Genomic DNA, 22,378 nt, shown 5'->3' on the forward strand with positions numbered 1-22,378 from the left:
AAATCTGAAACAATTTACCAAGATGAATAACTTATTAAGATTCATACAACTAAATAAAATGATGTTGGAAAGGAATTTTCTTAAAGTCATACAACAATTAAACATGAAATTTAACAAAATCTGCAAAAATGAATACAAGATTTAGTTTTTGAAGTAGTGAAACAATTTAACATCAAATTTAAAACAATTGAAATTAAAATCGCAAAGATTTTCGAAGGTTAATAAAATAAAATATGAATTTATATAGCACAAAATAAATGAAGGTAAAAAGAAAATAATCGAAGGAGCAGTATAATAATATACTTAAGAGAGTTATCTGGCATTAAGTAGCTTCTGCCAGAGTCATAAAATAGTGGAAACCTATTTAGATTCTTACTCACCGAGTGGAGAGTATTTGGTATATAGTCAACGTTCTGGATGCATCGTTATCCATTTATTGCTCAACTCCATTATTGTTGGCTTTTTACGCATCGCTCTTGGCCGTTGTTTGTTGCTTATTTATTCGCATTCTTTTTGCTTAAATTCATGGCGCTTCGCTTGATAAGCGCTGGGGACTCGTGTCACCTGGCCGCATTATTTATGATGCGCCCAAAAGGCCAACACAACCACGCACACACACAACTACACACACACATACACGCAATCCTTTCGCTGCGGTTTCGCTAGCGTGGCTTCCATCTATCTGTCTCTTTTTATCGTTCGCTCTCTTCCATCTGCTGCTGTCGCTTTCGCTGCCTGCGGTTTGCGGTCATTCGCTGTGGCTGCTGTGTGGCGCCTGTCGCTGTCTCTTTTGCTCCACCGCGGTGCTGCTGCTGCTGACTTCTTCTCCCCTCCCCTCCCCTCGCTTTCCAACCAACTCTGCACGCTCTGTGAATCATTATGAACGCTAACCGAATTTGCTTGATTCGCATGTAAAAATGCATTTGCATTCATCAATTGACACGGCGAAAACCCGAAATTAATTATATTGTTGCTCTTATCTTTGGCACCGTTCCCTCTCAATCCCCTCCACTCACTTCCCTTCTCCCTTCTCTTCAGCATCAACATCACTTTTGGCTCTTATCAAGGTGCGTCTGCTCTCACAGCTGTATTCTGTATTTATTTTTGTTTCTGTTTCTGGTTTTGATTGCGCTTTTCCTTGCCCTTTCTTCAGTTTTTCCCGTTCCCAACGCTCTTTTGTTACGCTTCTCACGTTGATTTGTGCAACATTTATTTTATTTAATTCGAAATTTACAACACGAATTGGAAAATCTCTTGACTCGACAGCTGACGAAACCCATGTCCAATTTTTATGTTTTACTTAAAAAAACAAAATCAATTAAAAAACTTTTGCTATGGTCTTGAAATGCTTTGATCCTTTGGCTGCATTTTTATTTTTCAAATAAAAAATTTCGCTGTGGTCAATTTGATTGCAATTGTTGCTTCACCCTCCACTCGCTGTATAAATCGCCCTCCCTCTGCGCATTTATATAAGTAATAATCGCATAATACTCGTAATTGATGGCCTGTCATAGCTTCGGTAGCAGCAAGAGCAGTCGGACAAAGGGATAACTATAAGTAAGTGGGTTATTAGCGCCCCAGGATGCCCAAGGACCGCCCGTCTCGCCTGCAATGCACCCATTGCAGGACACGAGCGTCTTGCTGTGAATTAGGGAGACGCACGTACGTCCTTCTTACTCCTCTTATTGTTGTTGCTGTTGTTGTTGTTGTGGTGGGCGTTTCATATTAGTAATGCAAACACACACACAACAAGCCAGATTTACGCACGTTGAGTCCTAACTGAAGTGTTCGACTGAGGTATACCCTGTAAAGGATGTTTGAGGGTGTTATTTGTATAGTATGAAGAAAGTGATTTATGCTGATTTGATCTAAATTTTCATTTAAAGATGCGAATTTATGTACAGACTTTTGTATTTTCGCAAAGTGTAAATTTAATACTCAAAAGTAATGTAGTACAACGTGTCTTTTTGTTATTGTGATAATGGTATTTTTAATATACTAAAATTGAATTCAATAGAGGTAAAAGGGCATTTAAACAAATATTTAGTTTCTCACATTAGTTGCTTACAATATTTTTGTATTTATTGTCTATTTTATATTTTTTTTCTTCTACTTTTTTATAATGTTTAATAATGTGTCTTTTTGTTATTGAGATAATAGTATTTTTATACTAAAATTGAAGTTAATAGAGCTAAAAGTGTGGGCCTTTAAACAAATATTTAGTTTCTCACATTATTTAGTTGCTTACAATATTTTTGTATTATTTATTGTCCATTCTATACATTTATTTCTTCTACTATTTTATAAAAGCTTTAGTGTACATCTCCTTTATTTCATCACAAGTGCTATACACCCTCTCTTTAGATATTTTCCTTGGTATAAATGAATTCAAACACCCGTTGCCAATTGCAGTGCGGACCACAGATTCACTTAGTTCCCCTTTTTCGTGCCGAGGACATTTTGTGGGCCAATTGAAATTCATAAGAAGGCGTTTATTCTTCTGCTTGTCGTTGTTGCTGTTGTTGTTTTTGCCGTTTGTGCGTTGGCAACTCCATTAGCTAGAATTGAGATCTTAACTCGACTGAGCCTTATGACATGACGAATTGTCTTAGTCGCATTGTGACTCTGTGCTTAAATTTATTGTGGGTGTCATTTCTCTTCTTTTTTCTGTTCTGTTCGAGTGTGTGGATGGCTTTTGGTTGTGTCCAACGGATTTACCAAATACGTGACCTTATTCCTGACTCCCTCTGGTATTTTATATCACTGTCTCACTCTCTCGCTACACGCACTAATAAACCCAATAATTATGATGATAAAATGATGATGTTGCGCGTTGTCGTTGTTGTCGCGCTGTTAATGATAACGACGACGACGTTGGGTTGTGTTCCGAGTTGTGCGGGGCTCTGATAATGTTTATAGTTGATGTTACCGTTACTTAACTGCACATGCTAACATTCTGGATTGCCGTTGCCGTTTACCCATTAAAAGTGGGTCGAGTTGGCAGAGAAAATCAGTTAAAGCTGCTAACGATGCGGCTATGAAATACCCTGTCTACTTTGGGAGATTAATGTGGGAAATTGGTTGATCACTTTCAAAAGTTTCGTAAAAATATATTAACTATTTCTTTCTTTTCTCAAACTAACAAAATTAGTTTAAATTCTTTTTTTAAAATATTATTTTTTCTTTTCTTTTACATCTCTTTTTAATATCCTTTCTTTCTCTTGTTCAACTTTAATATTTAAATTCTGTTCTAGCTCAACTGACCCTTTTTTGTCGACTTTCATGTGGTAATTGAATATTTTGCAGTAGCTGTGCGTCGTTTTCGCTGCTGCGGTGGCTGCTGCCCCATTTGTGGGGTATGGAAACTTAATGGCCCTAAAGGGCAGACAAAAATACCAGGCGACTGCAGTAACAAAAAATATTTGACACGTCTAATGCATAAACATGGCCAAAAGTTTTGCTTACTGCCATGTAAACAGCATTCGGCAGTCAGGACTCGGCTACCATTTGTGCCCAGAGTCACCAGGTGTGCAGCCAGCCAGACAGACAGCCAGCCAGCGAGCGAGGAACATCATCATCATAATCATCATGTACAGCCACATCATCATCATCATTGGCATTGGGTTTTGCCTTTCACTTTCAATTACGATATTTTCATGGGCCTTATTCAAATTGCATTTGCCCAGAGGGTTGTTTGCTGCCACAGCGACTGCAGCCACTTGTGAGCAATCAGAGCAGCGAGAGACTGACTCGACTGCCGTCTACCGACTAGATTCAACTCAACTCGACTCGACTCTCCTCGGGGCATCCGTAACCCTAAAAATGCGGCTCAAGTTCCATTGTTTTGACATGACACCCAAGCGGAACGCGACAACGCCAGCTACAGATTCCCCTTAAACCAGGAGAGGGTCTGCTGTCATTGCGCCGACGTGACTGCCTCTGCCTCTGTCAACCCTCGAGGCAATGTGCCACATGCCGCATGCCTCTTGCCGCTTGCCACTGTGCCGATTGTCAACTGTCGCTGCGACTCGCTTCGGTGCGGCTGCTCTTAATCAAGTGTTGACAACCAGCAACAACAATTTCACAATTGCATTTTAATAAACTCCACCGTATACCCTTCCTTCCCTCTCTCCCTTCCTGCTCCTTGGGCTGCCTGTCGTTGCCTGGTTTAGTTTTCATTTAACACCTTTTTTGCTTTTGTTACAATTTTGTTGCATGTTGTTTTAGGCGCACCGCATCAGAAGCTGTAGCAGCAAAGGCAGGCACGCTCTGAATCTATTTCTATTTTGATTTCCTTTTCTAGTTTTGTGGCATTTGGGTTGCTTTGCAGCTTACAGCTTACAGCTGCCACCTTTGCACTGAGCCCTTGTTGACTTTGCCGATCGAATGATTTTCTAAGGCAATGAATGAAATATTCAATTAAATAAAAAGTAGTTTAGATATAATATAAATGTAGTATTATGATATATTGGTGCGCCTTTTAAGAATATCAATGCATTTAAAAAATAAAAAAGTAGCGTCAAATATTTGGCAAGTTGATAAATATATCCTGAAACTCTTTGGTAATAATATAATACATGGAAAGCTGCCTAAAAGATATCGTCCTTGGCTTACAAACGAATGACCTCTTTCGAAAATATGCCCTATCTCAGTCATATTGTACTGCATGTGCAAAGGACACGTATTGCTAGGGTCACAAGGATGAACTCTATCGATCGGCATTAAAAAATTATGGTGTCATCTAAGAATCCACCACTTGTAATTTTTTCGTTCGGGGGCCGAAGAAAAATGGCCAAAATTGCAATTTGCAGGATAACTCAAGAACTACAAGGACGATTGGAATGTATTTTGGCAGGATGATAGGCCTTAAAAATACCTTTCATTTGACACAGGACTCGCAAGGATCGGACAGGATATAACCGAGATATACGCTATTTTTTGTATACGAAAAAGTCCTTGTAACTCGGTTCCTTGAAGGATATTCGTCCTTTTGAAAATGTCAAACTGTTTGTATTGACTAGACCTATCCTTATGCCAAAGGACATCCCGATCGTCCTTCAAATGGCCGAGATACAGCGGATTTTCTGAAATTTTGACATTTTTCTATACCTACCCCTTGAAAAAATTTTGGATTTATTTTTGCAATGATCCTGGAAATTCTTGAATGCCAATCGATAGTCCTGGTTGCCATGATTAGAAAAATGCATTTCATATCGAGATCCTTAAGGACTAAGGCGAGTTATGACTAAAGAAAACTGATATCCTTATTCGAAAAAAGGCTTTATTTCGGACATATCCTGGCGCATTTTCAACGGAAACTTATTGGCATGACCGCAAGTACCAACACTATTGATTTGGGGCAGGATAACTCGAGGATAATTCAATTTTTTATTCGAACTTTATTTCACAATGTTTTGTAAATCTTTGAATGGCTTTTTGTAATCCTTGCTTTTATTACAAAAATTAAAGTTATTTGGCAATCCTTAAGGGCTATAGAGTTATGGCTTCCATAAATGGATTTTTGCTTGTAAATTCGTGTTATTATAATATAACCTATAAATTGTGTGGAGTCTCTTGATTTTTGCATGCATAGTTGTAAGGATCATGTTGGAATATTTCATACAAATACAATTTGACTAACTTATCATTAAACAGTGGCAATTGTATGTTTGAAGAATTGACAATTTTTTCATTCCCTACAAAATTATTTTCTGCTTCAATTGTAAATTGGATTTTTCCCCATTCCTGCAACGTCTGCCATTTTGCTTAGTTGTCGTGACATATGTTGCAAGGTTTCCACTTGCACCGGGTTCTTGTTAAGCGGCCCCGGGGCTAAAGGCCGGAAATCTCGCAAACAGAGTCCTCATCTCATTTGAAAACGATTTAAGCTCATTCTCCTCCTCACCATATTGCAGTGTAAGTTTGTTCGTAATCAACTTGAAATGACATTTTCCGACGAGTCCTTGTGTGTGTGTACGTCTGTATCCTTTCAGTGGATGGCAAGGTGTTTCGTTTCACATATCAACAACTTGTTTCGGCCTGCCACTGGACGCCTTTGCTACAAGCTGCAAGCTGCCTCTGTTGCTTGCTGCCTGTTTAACCTCGCACATTAACATGTCCTTTTTGCCTCTTTCTCTCACATTCTCTGCATCGTTCGCACTGCTTTTGTGTTGCTGCTGCTGCCCGTTGTCATTGTCAACGCAAATCTGTTTTGATTTTAATCCTGCTTATGCGCTCTGAAGCCGGCTCGACATCGGCAGCGACAGCGGCATCGTTGGTTGCATGCCATTGGACCTGCGGGGCATGCAACTGGCCTACAACTGACAACACATCCTGCGCCTGCTTCAGCCCCGCTGCTGTCGCTTTTCATTGTGTGTTGTGCAGCGATCCGTGTTGCTTGTTGTTGAACACAAATCCGCTGATGTCGTTGTTGCTGCCACGACGCTTGTATAGATGATGCTGCAGCTTCCGTTGATGATGATTATGCGCCTTAAGTGCCGAAATCAATGCACACAAATGGCCAAATTACATGGTCAACGGGGGGTTGTCTCTCTCTCTCTCTCGATTGAGACGGGGTGGTGAAATCATTGCAAGTGTCGCTGTTTTGTTTATTAATCAATTGAGTTTTCTTCTCTTTTTTTTGTTGGCGGTGTGAAGAAATGCAGCTGAAAAATAAAAAAATAAATACTGTAAAAAAATGGAGTGAAATAAAATAGAGAGCAACAACTTAGTTAAGTAGCGTGTGCATTTGACACTTGTTAAAATATTTGCGCCTGTCTGCAACACACACACACACACACACACACACACACACACACACACACACACACACACGCGTGCTGGCACAACACTTGAGATCCTTGATGGTCCTGGCGGGGTTGTTGGCAACGCCCGTCGACTGTCGCGTATTTAGCGAACGTGTTTTCACAACTAACAAGGTTGTTAATTTCGTTGTTGTTGTTACAGCAGTAGCTGCCACTGTTGTTGTTGTTTTTGTTGTTGCTGTTGCACGTCGTCCTTTTGCGGCACTATTTTTATTTTATTTCAAGCTTTGCACACCAAATGCCTTTTCACACCCGGCCGAAATGCTCATGTCCTGTGCCCTGGGTCTCGTATTTTATTATATACTCTGTCATTATGATTCCATTCGCTTTTAGTTAAAGAAAGTAATTCTAATGTGGAAGACTAGGGTTGGGATGCAGAACTACTTTTATTGGATATAAACATTTGAATCGGAAATGTCTCTTCTATAAATCTATATCAAAAATCATCCAAGATTACACTAAAAATATATTTTATATAAAAAAATATGTGTTAAAAATGAAAATATATGAAGTTTTTATAATGATAAGAATATGTAACTGCAATTCTAAATGAAAAATATAATTAGTTTTATGAAACCAGAACTTCGAGGTCTCCCTTTTATATAAACTATATTTTGGTTAACAAGTATTCATTGATGATGAATAAATCACATCTAATTCAGTCATTAGGTTCCATCAAAAAACTAGTGCTTCATCCTTTGCTTTGACTTTTGTAGTTCATACTTTAATAATTCCTTAAAAAACGAATACTTCCCTTAATTATTCCTTTTCAATACTTAATGCTTTAATTACTTTGCTTTTTATGATTATCAATGTATGTAGAGTATGTAATATTCGTTCTGTTGCTGGTCAAGTTTTGCGCTCGTATTTTATTTTTATTTTGACGCCATCGTTGATGTCGCTGCTGCTGCTGTTGCTGCCACTAGTGTTGCTGTTGCTGTTTATTTTACGGGCAGTGACGATTATGTGTGGCTGGCCGGTATGGGAGCCGGGCAATGTGCGGAATATGTGGCCAAGGCAAAAGGGAATAGAGCAAGCATGAGTTAGAGATGGAGGGCGATGGCAGGGGTTAAAGGAAACCTCAGCCACATCCGATACTCGTCGTCGTCGTCGGCGTTGGCCATTTTGTGTTTGGATTGATGCGCCCCGGCGATGCGAACTAAATACTTTGCACAAGCGATGTCCACGCCGACCACGAGGACGATGGCGAGATGGCGAGGACACATGACAAACGATGACAGGCCAAGGGCTGAGAGCAGCGGGGGAGTGGAGCAGGAATAAGAGGGAAAGAGTCTGCTGTTGACTGGGTAAAAGCATCCTTCACACAGCTTTGTGCTTGTTGGTTTAAGAAAATTATTAAGGATATTTTTGTGGTGCTGATGAGTTTGCCGAGTACTTTTTCGGATGGAACGTTGACTGACCAAGCAACAGACGGGGGGGTGGACCCCAAAGCAAACATCATGTGGGTGACGATGCTCTCGAGTGCGAGTGTATGCTAGAGTGTCTGTGTGTGTGTGTGTGTCTGGTTAAGTGTGCGGCCAGCGTTGCAAGCACAAATAGCAAAACAGGAAGCTCAAGTATGTTTACAGTTGACAACGCCAGAGGAGTTCATTCCCCTTCCTCCCCAAAGTTGAGCCCAATCGCAACGCAACGCAATCGCAGCTTCAGATTCGAGTTTTGGGAGTCGCATCCAAGGCACGTAGCAGGCAACAAGCAGAGGGGGGCAGCGGGCGTCTTTTGTTTGCCTCTACGATGTCCAAGTGGACGACGCACAGTTTGTGTGTGTGAGTTTGAGTAATGGACGCTTTTATTTGAGCTCCACATGCGCACACACACTCCACACTCACGTTGCAGCAGCTTGAAGTAGAGCGGCCCCAAAGTCTGTGTCAAAAGGGGTCAAATGCTATATATCCTTTGCTGAACTTATAGCTCTCGTTGTTGTTGTTGTTGTCGGCCATATTTGTTTGCTTTGGCAACGTTTTTGGCTTCATTATTATTTTCGTTCGTTTTTCGAACATTGTCATGGCGTATCAATCACTCATACGACGCGTACGCCACAGCAGGATACTCTGGGTCGATTGCTTGATGAATTCTGCACTTAAATAGTATAAATTTGTATGCCATTCATTTGATATGATGAGCGAGTGTGAGTGGCGATTGCAAATCAACGATTGCTCTCTTTACACAATTGTGTCTCGGTTTGTTGTAATTGATGATGATTTGTTTATTCTGTGTTACCCATTTATTATGATAAATCACGAATTGCAAAAGCCACTCGACCAGACTTCAGACCCAGACTCAAACTCTCTCAGTGTTAATGCTCCTTTCGATTCGTCGTCTCGTCTCGTTTCGTATCTGTGTTTGATTTTGATATTTTTAGTGTTTGTGATCAACAAAGCTCTAATTGAACGTAAGCACAACATGCGAGTGAAATATTTGCACAACAACAAAAATAATGTGAGAATTATCCTCTTCATCCCATCCCTTCTTTTTTGTGTGAGCTCTTCAATGCATGCCATGTCACAGACAGACGTCAGTTCTTCAGTGTTTTCAATGTCGTTCTGTGCGGTATTTGCTTACAAACATTTAGCAACATTTTATGCGAATGGCAGCAAATCGCTTTTTGCATTTTGAGCACGTTTAATGCCAAACGCGTGACTCTGATTACCATATGCAAGATCTACGAATACGAACACCAATATTAGTATTAGCATTGAAAATCCCTCTGCAATTGTTCACACTTCTCGTCGATAAGTGTGCCACAATTCAAATTCAAATAGCTATCACAAATTTTAGAGAAAAAATGTGCTGCTTTTTTCATAAATTATGATTGCCATTCATATATTATCTACTACTATTATTTGTGTCACTTTTAGGCACAATCAAATTGAAGATTAATTTTTGGATAAATAAGAAATATTATTTTCTATCTAATACTAAAAATTTATGTGTATAAAGTGAAAGTAATATATAGTATAAAATTGTATTTTTATCAAACTATTTTCTACATTCAATCCCATTTTGCATTCCAGCTTGGACAATTTTAGGCAGACAATTTAAATACTTTATTCATGTGTAGTTTTCTACTTTTCCTTTAAGAATTGGAAAATAACTCCCTATAATTTATATTCTACTAATTAACATCCTTTTCTCACTCTTTGCAGCTATGCGGTGATCACAGGATTAATTGGCATGCTATCGCGTCGTTGCATGAAAGTGCGCGAGTCCATTGAGCAGAACCAAAGCGTCATGTTGAGCCTGCTGACCACGTTGGGTTTCCTCACCCGCTTCATTGATGCCTGTCCGCCAGGTGAGTCACAAAGTCACAAGGCGGCTTAAACACAGACACAAAAAAAGTCGCACCTCTGCTTTGGGTAAACAGGACTTCTAATTGATGCTTCCTCTCTTTTTTTTCGTTTGTTCGTTCGTTTGCCTACAGGTCCTGCTGATCCCACACGTTTGCTGAGTACAGCCAAATCGACAGAGCTCTTTGGCACCGTCTCAATGCTCGCTGGCTGTGTGGTGCCCATTGGTAAGTTAACATTTACATCCATTGAAGGCTACTAAACCGAATCACAATTTGAAATCAGTATCGTTGCCGACCAAACAGTAGCCGGACATCTGCTTTGACTTTTCTCGAGGTGCTAATTGCAGTTTCTCTGCACAGGCTACGTGCGTTTTACTCCCGGGCGGAAATTAATCTTTGAGCTCTTTTTACTTTTACTCTTGCTGTTGTAAACTTTATGCTACTTTTTGTTGTATCAGTATTGAATGCATACCCTGTATTGCTAGCACCTAAAAAAGAAGTGTCTGGTAGTGGCAAACATTTTGGGAAAGTAAATTAAAAGGGGAATTTGCCTCATTAGAAAAGGGGAATTTTAGAAGTAATGCATAACTAGAAACTCGACTTAGATAGGATTGATTGCTCATCAGAAGAACGTAATTTGAAATTAGACAGAGGTAAAAGAATACTCTGTAGGTATATTTTGTCAGAGATGTTGTGGAGAATTTTGTTGAGGTTTCAGCCTTTTCAAACCACATTATTTCTGAACTTATTGTGTGTAAAATTGTGAATATATTTGATAAGGACTAAAGACCTAGACGATATTTCTAATAAGATATTTCTTTTATGTTAAAATAAAAATAAAAAAGTATTCAAAAGGATGTTAGTTTAGACTCTCTATTATCGGAATCAATAAAATAATGTAAATTTTCTAACTGTTGCCCCGTTAATTAGTAGTTACAGGGTGCTTTTGTAGTCGAGTAGACTCGGCTGTCATATTCTTGGTTTGTTTCTTTTTGTGTGGCTCATAGTGCATCCGTTTAGCGGTTGCTGCCACCTCGTCTACTATTTTACCGTGCTGCATTTGCCTCAGCTTCTAACTCATCTTGTTCTTTCATCTTTCATTGCAGGTGAATGCATTCCGTCGCGCACGACCGCATTGGCGGCATCGACTTTTAATCTTTACGTGTCGCTGGCTTCGGTGGATGTGAACACTTTTCAGGTGAGTTGTCAAGCTAAGCTATTCTACCTCCCCGTCCACTTCTACTTTCTTGCTAACTTTACTCCCCTGTCACGTGAAGTGGGCAAACGCTTAAACAAATCACAAAGTCAGCCGTTGAAAATTTCATTAGGTCGCTCGTTTGCGTTTTTTTTCGTTTTTGTCGTTTTATTTGTTGCGTTCTTCTGTTGTTTTTGTTGCGTTTTCTTTGCTCTGCACTTGTGAAGTTTGTCGCACGTGAAATCGCATGAGAAAATTGAAAGAAAAAGCCAACCACCAACCCGACTTTCGACTATATAGACTATAGGCAAAAGTTCGAATTCAGTTTGAAATGTTTAGGCGAAAAGTTGTCGCCGTTTTGCGGATTTGGCATCGAATACAGAGTTGAGTGTGGAGAGTGAAGTGATGGCTAAATTTGCATATTGGCAAATATTCTGACTGCCTGTCAGATGTCATCAGGTGAAAGCTAGTTGAGAGGACTGAAGGAGCGGGGGCGGGGTGATTTGTGGGGGTGACATTTGCACAAAACAGGCAACGCCAAATGACAAACAACATCAGCGCCATTGAACCGCAATGGCGGCGTTGCTGACATTTGGTTAACTTGGCGGATCGCTTGAGCAGTTGCCAATGTGGTTTACGAGTAGTGAGGAGAGTGGCGAGAGGGTGGGGTGGGGGTGTGGAGAGTGTTGCGCAAATATTTTGACACTTTAGTTTTGGGGGCATGTCGTAAGAACACACGCGCATTCCCCTGGCTTCCTCAGTGGCATTTGAAATATGCAGTGCGCAGGTTGCAAGATGAAACGGCATAGCAAAGTAGTGAATGATGGTTTGATTGACTGACTGACTGACTGAGTGAGAGACTGACTGCTTGGTTGGTTGGTTGTATGATTGCCTAACTGATTGCCTTGTCTACATTTCATTTCCTGCTGCGTTGTGTCAATATTTGTGCCCCAGCTTCAAGTCGTCTACGCAACTTCGCTTCGTCCCTGTCTCAACTCCCAATTCATTCTCTTTCGCCTCCCTTCGCTTCTCTTTTACTCTTGGCGTGCCCCGCAACGCACTTGACAAACTAATTTGTTGCGCAAACTTTGCCGAGGCACAGAGCCATTTCATGGATTAGACCGAAAGTTAGGCAAAACTTGCCAGCCAGCCAAACAGTTTATTTGTTTTAAATTACCACAAAAATAGATAAGGCCAGCCCAAAGCAAAACGCCTCAGCTGCTGCTGTCTAAAAAATATGTATAACTATGGCTGGCAAATAATTTGATTTGGTTTTAATCAGTGGAAGATACACACACACACACACACACACCCAACGCAGTGAGCAACTCAATTTTCAAGTGGTGGTGGTGATGATGCTGGTTGCTGGTTGCTGCTGCTGCCTCGCAAATATTGACTTTGTAAAATGAAATTTTCAAGTTTAACCCAAGCACAAGGCACATCATTCGGCAGCACACCCAAACACACACACACATACACTCACGCACACACACTCAAATGCACAGCCGAGCGCGTCCTGTTGGCAGACTGATTGGTTTTTGAAGGATGCCGCGGCATCGCATCGCGAGCATCGCATCGCATCGCATCGCATCGCATCGCATCGCTTGTTCTCTGAGCCATGCACAAATCCTCTCTCATATCCTGCCTCTGCCTACTGCTGCTGCTCCTGCTCCTGCTTTTGGCTCCTGTCTAATGCCGCCTCCCGCTGCCTGTCAACCAGCCAGGCACGTCAATTGTTTGGCTAAATATTTACTCAATGCTCGTACAAGTTGCCAGTTTCAGTTTTGGTTTTTTTTCCTTTTCTGTTTTTATTTTTTCGTGTGGATTTAGAATTACAACTGCCCTGGCACTGCAACGAGGGTAGCTTTAGATGCAATGCAACTCGTACTCGTGTCGAAATTAAAAGGGGTATCTTAATTACTTTGTAGTCAAACTTAAAAGTGCGTAAGATTAGCATAAAGTTAAAGTCTGTGTGAGTCAGCCTGCTTAGCAATGATGCTGTGTAGAATAATTGTTAGTAATAATAATATTGTACTGGCTGCTGGGGCGCCAGTACTCTCTTCTCTATTTAAATGTAGTATTAAATACTAGATTTAATAATATAAATAAATAATAAATATAATCAACACTATCACTACTGATGCCTATTTTTAGCAAAAATCTAAATTCATATTTGATTGCTTTTTTAATTGAAGAAATTTATTAGTACTGTTTGAAGTATACGTTTAGTATGTACTCTTATATCTCGCTTAAGGGCCATTCCATTTAGCGGCATGTTCACTTAGTAATAATTTCATATTTTCATGATTTTCTAGTTAAGGAAATGAGAGAGTTTCCTCTATTCTGCCAAATCTCGCTTAGCGACCACTTCTTTTATCACTATTTTCACTTAACAATCATATATCGAAACAAAAACCAATACCAATAAAATATCATAGAAAATTTCTTAGCTGATGTTTCATTCATTCGACCTGCATATTTACTTTTGAAATATTTCGAACAAGAACATTTTTTATTAAGAATGCATTTAAGTTATACATATGTACAAAAAATGGCATCGATTAACTTAGATTTCTTTCTATTTCTTATGGTAGATCCCAGCTGACCCTGTTAAGCGAACTAAAGTCTATAAATTTTGCTTTTCTTTTACTACTCACTATAATTTTTATTAATTTCCCATCATTCTTCTCTAGGGTATCGCGCAGTCTTTTTAACTCTTTTATTTATTTTGGGCTTTCTGTTTTTTTCTGTTTTGGCCTTCGTCGGTTGCCGCACGGCTGCCAATGCAAACAAATTAGAAGCGAGAGCTCATTGTCCGTCGCAGTTCGTCCTGCGCCGTTCCGCTATGCAAATAAATGTATACCCCACACACACACACACATACATACATCCACACATTCCATGTACACACGCACAACAAACAATTGAGCACTTCACTTCCTGCTCTAAACAAGTGCCACTCTTTGATATTTGCTTTGACTTAATTAAAACATTTGCACAGTGATTCCACAATTTTCTCTCTATTTTTTTTGTTTGTTTCTGTGTTTTGTTTAGTTGTTTCTGTTTTCTCTACGCTTCAAGTGTTGCCAATTAAATGACGCTATACCCTTTCTCTATAATATCTACCATATTTGTCCCACAGGAGGTGCTATCCGTTGAGGGTCCGTTGTCGCTCAAACTGTTGGATGTGATGACCATATTATTGAATTATAGCGTTGGTCAAACCAACGATGCAAAGAGTGGCGAGCGATCGACAATGTTGATCGATTTGATAGCATCGATCGCATTCTTTAGCATCAACAATCGTCGGCATCAGGATCTGCTCATATCGGAACAGTTTGCGGTGATCTTTAAAAGTCTGGCCAAGCTTCCGACCGAATTCCACCCAGTGATTTATCCATTTCTGGTCACCATATGCTACAACAATGCCCCAGCCAGGCAGGTCATATCACGCGACTTTGATCTAGGGGTGAGTACACATCGAAGTACTTTTAAGTTACTCAAAACACAATCTGTCGATCTCTTTCAGTTCCTTGATGAATACAGCAAATCGGATGCTGCGAAGCGCAATCGTTTGATTCAAATGATGCACAACAACAACAGTGGCAACAGCAGCAGCAACAACAACAAGAATAATGGCAATAAGAACCATGGCAATAATCAACAGCAACAGCCACAGAACAAGGCCTGATTTCTCCCAGTGTGTGACTCTATCTTGCTCTCCCTACACAAAAGTGATATTATTTTCAAAGAAAATCAAAAAAACAAACAAAACTCGAAACATTCGCAAGTGAAATTTGCTTAGGAATGCTGAATGAAAAATGATTTATAATATTTTTACAAATAATTTATAATCAACAACCAACCCAGATACTTATATATTCGGTCATAGTATATATATTTCTTATGCTAGAATTAACGCCTCATATATATATCAACAACAAATCTCAACACGCTCACAAATCACATTCAACAACAACAAATCATCAACTCGCATAGTTTTATCACAATTATCATCATAATGTATATTAGTTTTTGTTGTGGCAAAGTATTAACACATTCATTCAAGTATCTCTATTTAATCACGCAAAATACTCTTAACTTTTGCTTTATCATTTTTGGATTAACTTATTTCACGTAATGAAGTATTTTCTCATATCGTATTTTCCTTTTTGTACCAGCTAATAATTTATGTAAGGCAAGCTATTGTAGTTCTTTATTTTTTTAGAGACTTCTGTCCAATCAATTTCTATTAATAATATACAAAAATAAAGAATTACGAGAGAAAATTAAACATTTTTTGCATTATTCATTGGGAAGGATGTCAAATCGCTGAAATTGATTTTTGACTCAAACAGGAGCTGCAGCTATTGAAATGTAGCTTTGAAATGCATGGGATTCAGTATCAAGAATCCCAATTGAAATAGGTCTGCAAAGCTGGTAAACTTTCGATGTGATGTATAATATTTTTGGTTTAGTGTCTTGGCATAACAATTGGTTTGGATTTTAAACTTAATTTTATTTCAAAGTTTATACCCTATAATAAGAATAAAACTTGTGTTTGCTGCTTGATAAATTTATATAAAATGATGATCAGCATAGAAAACATAATTACTTTTATTTCAGAATTCAGTTCACAACAAAAAGCATAGCGCTTGTCAACACCTGTGTAAAGGCTTGTTGCTCTAAGAATAGTTTCATATTTATCCGAAAACGATTACGAGCAACTTGCTTCCTAATTAAAAAGGTTGACTATTGTAAAACTGACCTTTATTGTGTATTTGTTGAATACAGAATAGTATTAAAAAATCTACAACAACTTAGGAAGTGTTTCTTTTATACTTTTTAGAATATTCTAATTGAATTTTTGAAATTAAAAAAATGAATTTCATTTTGATGATTGACTAAATTTAATGTCGAAATATTGAACTTAAAAAAAGCTCATCGATTTCAATCTGTATTTAGTTTCTACTCCACTCAAAATAGATAATTGCTTAACATCTGGATAGTTACAGAATCCACTTCCTTACAAAAGCAAAAACCAACTCCACCTTCAAAACAATCATGTAATATTTTCGTATTTCAACCTGTGCCAGCCAGCCAGCCGGTCTGTATTTTACGTTTGAAGTGTTGCAAACAATGGCCAAGCAATGTTTGCAATTTCTTTTGGGGCACACAAATTAAAAACGACAATAATAATGTGCCTTAGCAATTTGTGGGCGTGTCCGGGGTAGCCAGGATGCGAGTGTACTACACAAGGATGTCAGGCAAACAAACAAAAACACACAGAGAACAGAAATAAAACTCATCAGACGACGACGACGACAGTCCTCACGGGTGACGAGTTGTGACGAGTCGCGTCTTTTGTCTTTTGGACTCTCTGCTCTCTAGCGTGGGCGGAGGGCGTGTGCGTTGAGCTGTCCATTGTCTCATTGTCCACGTCGTTGCACCTAGCCTGAATCATGTCACACGACGAGAGGAGTGGAGAGGAGAGGAGAGCAACGAATGCTGCAAGTGCAAAAAAGGGAGAAGTCGAGAACAACAACGACCGAGACGACATCTAATTTCTTTGGACATTGTACGTGTGGGTTTTTTAATGCTGCCATATGCACAACCCCTGCCGAGGGGGTTGGCGAATTCTAAGCGAAATTGAAAGGCGGCTGCGAATAATACGAAGTAATATACTCGCGATAATACAAGTAAAAAGCCTCAAGAAAAGGACCTCTACTCTCTGGCGACAGATTGAAGTCACTCAACCTGAAATGAAATGCGACAGCGGCTGAACAGTTGCACAATCAAACATCAACAGCAATGCCATCAATCGATGGCGGTCGGGCATATTTCCTATGCCAAGAGACTTGCGACAAGGCCAAACAAATTAATCAACTCGATTTTATCGAAAGCTGAATAATGAGTAGTAGGAGTTCAGAAATTGTAATAAATTCGTGAAAAAATGATCTAAATTATATTGGAATTATTTTGTGGTGCGATAAAAGCATTAAAAAATTGTTATACGTATTTCTGTGGAACTTATTATTAAAAAAATATTTTTCAATTGAAAAACAAAACAGTTTATAGACTATTTAAAGTTTAAATGCTGTAAAGCTTTTCCTTTTTTTAATACATCTGCAAAAGTTGCTATTAATTCTGTATCTATCGATGAGCATATATTTTAGAATATTTTTGTATAGTAAAAATAACAGTTCATAATTATTTTATTTAAACTGATTTATATGAAATTCTTTTGAAATTATTTCAAAAATAGTTTAACTAAATGAAAAGCTTTTACTACTTATTTCTTCACAATTTCATTATTATTGATTATATAGAGCATTTAGCTAGTCGGTGTTAAGTACTTATCTATTACTTTTTTGTTGATACACATTATTTTTAATTTGTAGCGCAAAATCAATGAACAAATTGGTGTTAGCAGAAGCCAAGTGCTTGACGGGTCTTTTGTTGGTCCCATCAAGGGAATGAGTCTCGATCGGGGAGCGGTGGAGGGGGAAAGAGTATGTGAGTGCTTAATATACGTATACAAATTATAGTAGAGCGGGGGTGTAGGCAAATGACAGTGCGTCAAACAACCCTTTCGAGCTTTGGATCCATAAAACCATAATTGCTATGTATAGTAGATGCGGTCGCTGGCTTTGCCTCTAATTGTTAGGCACAATAACAGCAACAACAACAACAACAACAATAACAAATATATATATAGAACAGTAGAGAGAGTGACTAAGCAGACGACAGTTCAGCGAGTAAGTCAATATATCACAAAATACCAATTTGGGCCGCATTGGCTCCTCAATCAAAATTATGACAATACAACAATAGACAACAGCAACACCAACACCAACAGCAACATCATCAACAGCAACAACAATTAGAACAACCCCTCTGGGAGCTGCGTTTTGTGTAGATTAGTTAAGCGTAGGCGAATGCCAATTAAAATGAAAAAGTGCCGGACGAACATTGCGTGCAATGGAAGCATAAGGTTTCAGCTTTACGACTGGGGTTCGCTTGAGCTTGGACTAGGGTTTGGGTTTGGGTTTGGTCAGTCCAAGTTTCAAGTCAATTCCTTCCTTCTGTTCAGCTTTAAGCCACAAAGTTAATTGCAACTTAAAGACGAGCACAACAAACTGATTTCAAGGTGTGGCCGACGAACAAACAACAACAGTTAAGCAAACAATTTTCGAATTTCGCGCCTTTTCCGCATGTCCAGGGAAAAATACGTACAGAAATAATGAAATGTTGACCAAACCAAAAGGTAAAACAAGAGAATATAGCAGACTTACCAATTATACTTTTTCCTTTTTGGTATAATTCACAAAATGTGATATTTTTATAGGAAAGAAATTCTGAAATGAAAATCAAGTTAAGAATTGTTAAGGAGTCTTTTCATATTTGTATATTATAAAATATTACTAAGGGTTCCTCAAATTTATATTTCTAGCAATCAGATGAAAATAAAATTCAAAATAATTAATTGTAAGAAAGTTTTTTAATATTTATGTATATAGTATAAAATATTGCTGCCAAATAAGAGTTCTTCAAATTAATATTTCTAGCAAATGTCTAAAAATAGTTGCAATTAAAATATCATTTAAATCAGACTCAAACGCTTTGCTGACAAAGTGAATATGCTCGCAGCAAGGACCTTTAAAAGTGAAAGTTGACGGTTCATTTAGCTCTGTGTATACATTTTTTTTACGATTTTGGCTTTTCAGTTTTGTTTGCTGCGCTGCGCTTGGCCCAAAATATACAAGATGGCCCAAAGACTGGGTCTATTTGAGGTCGGTGCTGTTCAGTTTTGTTGCCAACAAAACTGTCCGTCTGTCGGTTGTGCTGGACTTCCGGCCAGGATACGCTTCTAATTTGTTTACAAGCGACGAGGACGGAGGACCATTCCGTTGACGTGCACGGCGCACATTATGCGCGATGCACGGCCTCTGATAAGCAGCTGGACACTAAAGTCCTGGGGGTGGCCCAACCAACAAACACACAACACGCATTCAGCCATCAAAGCAAGGACTGCGACTGTGACTGCGACTCCGATTCCCACTTGAATTGCCAAGCAAGTGACTTTCTGGCGTTCTGTAAAAGCCGAACAATGATTGCGTGTATGGGCAACGCTGCTTTGCTGCTTTACTGCTAGCTGATGACCTTACGATGACACCCAGCTGATTATAAAGAAATACTCGTATCCTTTGGCTCCATCTCTATGCTTAGGGGTTGCGTGTGCGGCTCAAATTCAGCGGAAATGTTTGCAACAAACGTTAAATTATGTAACTAACACACACGACGGACTGAAACTGCCACAGAAACTAAAAATGATCCTGCCTAGCGTTGTGTTTGTGTCCTGAGCCCATTGAAAATCAGCGAACCGCAGTTGGCTAAGCTGCTGTTCATGTCCCTGCCCATGTCCAAGTCCTTTAAGCGGCTTTACCCAAATGCGGCTGCTCATTTGCACGTGAATCGCAAGAGACAGAGCGAGAGTGAAAGAGAGAGAAGGAAGAACTGAGAGAGAGAGAGGGGCAACGAAGCGTCAAGGCTTACCATGGTTGGCACCACGCGACCCATGGACTGACTCTGTGTGTGTGCAACTATTTGTGCCTGAATCCATTCGCGGGGCTTTGCTTTCAGCTGCAAATTTATGGCCACATAAATAACACAACAGTGAAAAACCAGTGGCAGCAGCCGTAGCCACAGTCGAAGCCCGAAGCGGCAGTAAAGCCAACTGATAAAATGCATATAAACACAACTATACGAATATTTCAATACACTGCCAATAAAAGTTGCGAGAAAATTCGTATTTTATTGAACAAGAATAGAAAATTGCTAATTATAAATTTCCATTCTTAGGACAGAATATTCCAATTAATGGTTTCAATAGGAAAACCAAATAAAAATAGGAATTAACTAAGATTATTTTAAATCTAACAGAATATTAAAATTAATATTTTAAAAACAAAATTAGATAAAAATAAGAATTTGTTAAGAATATTTCTATGCCAAATATTTACAAATCGGCATTGAAATTTCCAAATAAACAAAATATTAAATTTGTTAAAAAAAAAACTATGAAAACATGCTGACCTTTTGTTGAGCAAGTTAATTAAAGAAAATATAGTAAATTATTGTAATTTCAATGTCGATTAATAAAATATACTAAATTATTGCAATTTTAATGTCGATTCCCCTTTTTCCCTTTAGTTCTTAAACTATTTACTTCATAACAAAGTGAACTACTTTTATTTAAATATATTTAATTGTACACTTTTTCCATAAGGTATCTTATTAAATTAACCATCAACTGTTGTCCCATTCATTTGTGACCTCATTTGCATTGAATTATGCCCAATTCGCGTAGTGTATTTTAGTCATAAAATAAAAACCTGATGCCATTTCTTTATTTCATATGCATATTTATAGCTTAAATAAATAACAAATAATATGGCTATAAATTTGGGCACGCTCTTTGTTTTAATAATAACTAGTCAGAATTGTAAGCTCAAGCGTAATGCAGAAGAGAAGTGACGCGGAGACGAGGAGCAGAGAATGCGGCCACTAAAGCGTTTATTTGTTCATTTGAAAGATATTAAATATGCATAAATAATGAAAATGTACTAGAGCAAATGGTGTATGATGGACACAGAAATACCCAGTGATATTATTAAAATAATTGCTGTAGAAAGTATGCGAATAGATAAACAAAAATTGTAATTAATAGATAGCTCAACAAAGATTGAAAAATTCTTCTAATTTTTTACACTTTAGCAACTTTAAATAATTATAATGTTCTTGCTTCGGTAGAGCATATACTAAAATTGGAACGATACATAGAAATAATTATTGTACACTTCAAAATTTTGTACATTACAAGGGTATAAAAAATCAAATCAACAAATGGTTTAACACAATGTTTGCCGATGCCAAAGAACAAACTAATAAACTAACAAAACGGCTGCCTGACCCAGACGATGCTTCATTCAGTTAGCTTGGCTTTCGTCTGTTTTGTCTGGTTTTTTGTTGAGCTGGGGGCTCGATTGGGGTTTTTCTAGACATATACATAAATCAATGCCATGTGGTCGCTCAGTCTCTTAACTTTTTTTCTGCAGAACTTTATCTCTGAAAACAAATTGCTGACGCGATAAGGACACTGATAAGAGCATTGGGAAATTTTGGTTTGTGGCAGCCACAAAATTGTTGTAACGAAAACTATTTATCGCCGCGTCATGCACTCGATGAATATTGCAGTTGAATTAAAGGCATGTAAGTGGTTAATTAATCGCGTTGCCAACGAGATACTAAACTACTAAATCATAGCATATGTTTTTGCGCCGCAGACCCCTTCACTTCCCCTCGATTCCCTTCTCTCTACAGTCACTTCTAGATAAGATACTGAAGTCTGCTGTCGCATTTGTTATTCACTTCGATTCACTGGCCAACAAAATGCATCATGAAATATTCAGAGTACCAAAAAGAATTTCCATTCAACATTTTCATTTATGTTTTTCGTTATTTTTTTTGGTATGTTTTTATTATTATTATTTGTTGCTGGTGGGCAAAAAGAGCGTTGACAGCTTTTTTGTTCACAATTGCAGAAACGACCAAAAGCCATAAGAATCGTTTGCATTTATTTGAGTACCCGTACGAATACTCGTCTTCGTCTTCACTTCGCTTCTCGTTTTCGTCCTTGTTCTCTTCCTTGCATGCGAGTATTCGTATTCAAATCATCTACTTACTTATATCCACGTTTCAAGGCATTCAATTTTCATATTCGACTATGGCACAACTTTCGTATCTCTGCAAATATTTTGCTGCCTCTGTGTGTGAGTGTGTGGTTGTGTGTTGTGGTATGGTGTGGAGTGTGTGTGTGGGTGTGAGTGTGTGTGTCGGTGAACACATATTGCATAAATTATTAATGCCAACTTTTATTTTTTACATATTTCGAAGACAGTTGGCAGTCGACAAATACAAACACACACGCACATACATACTCAGCCACACTCACACTCACACACACTCACACTCACACTTGCACACACGATT

The 22,378-nt window shown here is 38.6% G+C and overlaps 1 protein-coding gene across 2 annotated transcripts in view; it reads left to right on the forward strand.

The window, feature by feature from the left end:
- Positions 1-15,100, forward strand: part of LOC117565537 (S phase cyclin A-associated protein in the endoplasmic reticulum) — a 34,290-nt gene extending 19,190 nt beyond the window's left edge. For both annotated transcript variants that reach the window (XM_034244681.2, XM_034244682.2), the window contains exons 8-12: positions 9,989-10,134; positions 10,264-10,356; positions 11,238-11,329; positions 14,469-14,795; positions 14,856-15,100. In XM_034244681.2, the coding sequence (XP_034100572.1) occupies positions 9,989-10,134; positions 10,264-10,356; positions 11,238-11,329; positions 14,469-14,795; positions 14,856-15,017 (820 nt within the window). In that variant the 3' untranslated portion in view covers positions 15,018-15,100. The remainder of the gene's footprint in view (positions 1-9,988; positions 10,135-10,263; positions 10,357-11,237; positions 11,330-14,468; positions 14,796-14,855) is intronic.
- The last annotated feature ends 7,278 nt before the right edge of the window (positions 15,101-22,378 follow it).

This window comes from Drosophila albomicans, chromosome 2L (assembly GCF_009650485.2).
Source record: "Drosophila albomicans strain 15112-1751.03 chromosome 2L, ASM965048v2, whole genome shotgun sequence".
Taxonomy (NCBI): domain Eukaryota; kingdom Metazoa; phylum Arthropoda; class Insecta; order Diptera; family Drosophilidae; genus Drosophila; species Drosophila albomicans.